We start from the raw sequence: 4734 nt of genomic DNA on the forward strand, positions 1-4734 counted from the left end.
AAGGAAATATGTTGTAGTGAAACCAGAGAGTTTCTATTCCTATTTACTGATGCACTCATGCATGGGGCAGAGGTGTGAGGCTGCAGGTAGGCAGATTAGCACAGTATCTGCCTCTACACTTCAACAAGATCTACTTTTTCACTTGACCATGTTTAATGAGAATCTGCTGAGACAGCAGGAGCACAGGGCAAGAAGTTTTACATGTACTTTTTCAGAGTGAATTCAGTATATGCTTTGACAGTAGTAAAATTTTCCAATTGTAGTTCTATTTCTGTTTTCCTATTAAGAAAATTTTAGTTACAGATAAGAAATTGGGTGAATGTTTTAGAAATGTTTTTTTTAGACTATCAGTCAGGCATTTCTGTAGCAGACCATGATGTAGGGGTGTTTGTCTATTGGATTTGGGGGGAGGAGGGAAAACCAACAAAAAATCATTTCTATTATTTATTGGTTGATGTAATGAAGTGTTATTGTGAAGGGCTGATTGTATTTTGTTCAATGTCCACTAAAACTTTCTTTAGTGAGTCTTATGACCAGGTAGTGTTTCTCAAAGTTACTCACTCTGCTATTGAGAATGGTGTCATCTTTGAAAGTACATTTAGCATCTGGAGTTCAGGAAAGAACCAACAGAATATCTTTCTACATGGAAAAAAATGTATATTGTAGTACTGTCTACAGAAAATGTGTGTGTTAATCTGTGAGTTGGCAAACTGATCAGTGTATATCTTCTTAAATCTAACAGGTAATAGAGTCTGATGAAGCATTAGAAGATGAGGTACCAGATTCCCCTGGGGTGGAAAAACAAGACAAAGAGAAAGAGAATAAAGACTCTAAGAAACTTCGTTGTGAGTTGAAAATTTTCCATTAAGTGATTTTAGCAATGCCAATTTTTGTTTTCTGCATCTTCAGTATTATGTGTAAATAGAGAAGAATTCAAAAGGACAGCTAAAAGTGAAACTACTCAAGTTTGGTAACAGGCTTTTATATAGTTCATTCTACATTTTGATGCCACTTGGTAGATTTTCTTTCATGTTTTATTAATCATGCTTTGAAAAAAAAAAAAGAAAAAAGTATGAAATGTCTTTAGCTCCTGCTGTATGATGCATTAAAAATAGGGGAAAATAGGCAGTGGTGAAATGGATTATTTTCAAGGTGTTGTCAGATGCACAGAATTAATTAGATGTTTGATTTTTCTGACTTCTATAAATAGATTTGAGTAAGAATTCTTTTGTCCTTTTACTGATTAGAATTGTTTTACTTGGTTTCTGTCTGTGGCACAGGATCTGTAAATATCTGCATTTACCTTAAACAGCAATTTTGCCAAGTTGCTAATGATGTTTTGGCTTATTTAGAGGAACTAAACATTTTTAATTACACCTTCAGAATTTTGGTGCTAAATTTCTTTTCAGGTGCAGAAATTAACTTCCTATGCACAGAAATGCATTAATCAGGAAGAATGTTTTCTATCTTTTCCTTCCAGGCTTTATATGTAATTTCCAAGAAAGTTTTTTTATTTCTTTCGAAATAGTTAACCCAGTGAGAGGCAGGACTGATTTTGAAACATAGCTGTATTTTTTAAATTCCACATCAATTGCATGCATAAACCACCATTTAGTTGGTTTTGCAAGTTTTTGACAGTATTGTCTCTTGGTGGTTTGAACAATGGATGCTATTTACAAGGAGTTCCAAAAAATGAAGGGAAAAAAATATGGATGTGTTGCAAATTTGAATAGGGGTTTTTTAATGTGGTTTGGAGCTTAAATTTTTGTTCTTTTAATGTTGGTTCCTTGGCTGATAAATGCAGTGTTGGTTCTGTGGATAGTAATGCTAAATGTGTTTCTCTTTTCAGCAGTGAAAGCACCTAGCAATATAGATTCCACAGATCAGAAGAAGACCAAAACGAAGCTCAAGAAGTTCCTTACACGGCGCCCTACATTACAAGCTGTCCGTGAAAAAGGCTACATTAAGGGTAAATGAACCTTTTTAACAAAGGAAATAATTTGAGAACTTGAATTTAAGTAGTTCATGTGTAAAACAGAGTTAAAATGGTCTAGTCTCAGAGTAAAATACATGTGTATAGCTGGTTTAACAAAAGTCTTGGATGTATAGTGTAACTGGTGATTGATTGTTGTACTTCTGAGCGCTGCTGCTAGGCATTAAACTTCATGGAGGATATCTTCTCCTTCAGCTCATTGCTGGCAAAACTGCAGTGAAAATTGAGGGCCCAGGAGCCTGTTTGGACTTGGACTCTCTAGCTAAGAAGCACTCCATTTGGTCTGCTCTTCAGAGCTCAAAACTCCAGATAGCTGATCATCATTTGTGCATGCAAAGGAAAGAAAAGCCCTTTGGGTACAAAGCTGAATGCATGTGCTCACCTGTTTCACAAGGGTGTTTTAGTCTGTGTGGAACAAGATAATCACGTGCCATCTTATAAGGCATGAAGTATTTAGGCAAACCAAGATGAGGTTAAAGGAATCATAACTTAAATATCTTTTTTCCGTAACCTTTTCTGAATGTGTGCATTGTTTTTAATTATTTCACTAGCAATGAGTCTTACAGGTACTCTTGAAGTTATGAAAAGAATTGATTTCCTTTTGTCACACTTGTAGAAACTTTGAGCGAACAGTATTTGCACAGATTTAAGTTAATGTGTTTGTATAAATTATTGACTTGGTACTCACTGTAAAACTTCATTTATTTATTTATTTGTATGCTTTAGCAGGACTTGTAGGTGGTGTTCTACTAGGGTCAAAATAGCATATGGGTAGGCAAATATCAGACCAAATCCTACTGTGATTTGCCTAACTACATACTTTAACAGGTGTGCTTCTGTTGCATGTGGCATTTGATATATTTGTGTATCTGCAAATATAATTTAATTGTAAATGGTGGCAATTTTGTTTGGGATAAGGAGGCATTATTCCCAGACTTTGACATTTTGGTCTGCTTTTCAGCTTAGTATTCATGTCATGGCTCAGTGACATAACTTCTGACGTTACCAACAGTACACAAAGCCAAGTTTAATTTGTACCACGTGCATGCTAATGATTGGGTTTTTAATAAAGATGTTAAGGAATGAAGAGTTTGTTTTTATTTAAAAGCATGGTGTAAGTTTTTAAAGTTGGATCCACACTGTACAGTTTTACTGTATGAATGAAAACACCAGAAGTCTTTATTTAAAAATCTCAGTGTACTTTTGTGGCTGCTACAGAGCAAGCTTAGTAAATGGAAAACTTGTCAAACCCAGTATGAGCAGAAAAAATAGTGAAAAGTTCTATAAAAAATATCCACTTGAAACAGCATGCACTAAGTGGAGAAATAACTGTGCTGAAGTTTTGTTACATGGAAAAACAAAAGTACGAAAGTTACTTTAAGATGAGAATAAAAAGTATTATTCCTGTATATGATGAAATTATTAAAGTCAAAGGCAATTGTAGCAAATTATTTTGTTACATGCTGCTATTTTCTTCTGCTACCTAATCTGCATTGCTTTACCTGCCACAGCGTTTTCTTCTGCTATGTAATCTGCATTGCTTTACCTGCCACAGCTGCATGCTAGCCTGGCTTTCTACTGCGTGGGCTTTTTCAATCCTTTGCTACTGATTCTGCTTACACAGCTGCCTGTGTGAGTAGCTGCAGCAGGACTGAGGTGGTCTGGACCTCTGACCTTACATGTGTACAACTAATAATACCATTAAGTGCCCATTTTCATACTTTATGAATAATTTGGTGTGCTGTTTGGATTTTCCAAAGCAGTAGTCAAAATGCAAGAGTTGTTAATGAATTATCTACTTAAATTACTAAACATGAAAAATGGGCTAGATGCTGTGCATGATGAGAATGCAAAAGCAGTTTCTCTTTTGCATAAGCTCTGAAGTAAGATACATTCGATTCTGGGAAGATGTACCTTATTCAACATATACTGTATTCAACAGATTAAAAAACCAACCAAACAAAAACCTTCTTCTCTTTAAGAGTGTGAGCTTTGCTTCTCTGTCTCAAGACCCTGTTTCAAGTCTCATGCATCTGAACAGAGGAGATCATCTATTATTTGGGCATCTTGGATGAAAACCATAGAAATGGGTCTGAGAAAGGTTTTGGTGATTAACATAATCTGAACAAGAGGAACTAACATGTTCCTGAAATTCACTGAGACATTGCAAGATTCTCTTCCCTTTCCAAACTGATTTTTATTTGTGCTCCAATTTATGATAGAAAACACTCCTGGATTGTGTAGTTTTGGAAATGAGACTCAAATTTACCTTTGCCCATAAATATCTATATTTAGATTCCAACCTTGCAGCCAGGTTGCCTATGCATGGTCATACTGCATCCATTCAGAGCTGTGATGTGAAGGTCTATCATTTACAAATCTATGTCAAAACTTAAAAATATTAGAAGACTCTGCTAAAGTAAATTAATATGTAATGCTGTGTTAAACAGTAGGTGCAGTAAAAGCTAAAATTTCAGATGCTTTTTCCCTAAGAAATGCCAAGAGCTTTCACTCTGCTTAAAGCTTTATTATCTCTGTTCAGATTTTTAACAAAGATTACAATAAATGTACTTTGAACTCAGAACAGGAATGGAGTGTAACAGGACGCATTTGAATCCATTAAATTTCTCATTATGGTGTTGACTATATGACTCTTATAAGTATCTCCTGATGGATTTAAATTATTTCAGTAGCAAAAGTTCCTTATTTGGTGGCTCACATTTGTGTAACTGCTGACACTC

At 35.1% G+C, this 4734-nt stretch overlaps 1 protein-coding gene across 1 annotated transcript in view; it reads left to right on the forward strand.

Moving 5' to 3' along the window:
• Window positions 1-4734, forward strand: part of LOC103806218 (rho GTPase-activating protein 12-like) — a 22502-nt gene that overhangs the window by 13049 nt on the left and 4719 nt on the right. The window contains exons 7-8 of the mRNA XM_009078899.1: window positions 743-845; window positions 1853-1969. Of these exons, the coding sequence (XP_009077147.1) occupies window positions 743-845; window positions 1853-1969 (220 nt within the window). The remainder of the gene's footprint in view (window positions 1-742; window positions 846-1852; window positions 1970-4734) is intronic.

The sequence above is a fragment of the Acanthisitta chloris genome, unplaced genomic scaffold, assembly GCF_000695815.1.
Source record: "Acanthisitta chloris isolate BGI_N310 unplaced genomic scaffold, ASM69581v1 scaffold16327, whole genome shotgun sequence".
NCBI classification, from domain to species: domain Eukaryota; kingdom Metazoa; phylum Chordata; class Aves; order Passeriformes; family Acanthisittidae; genus Acanthisitta; species Acanthisitta chloris.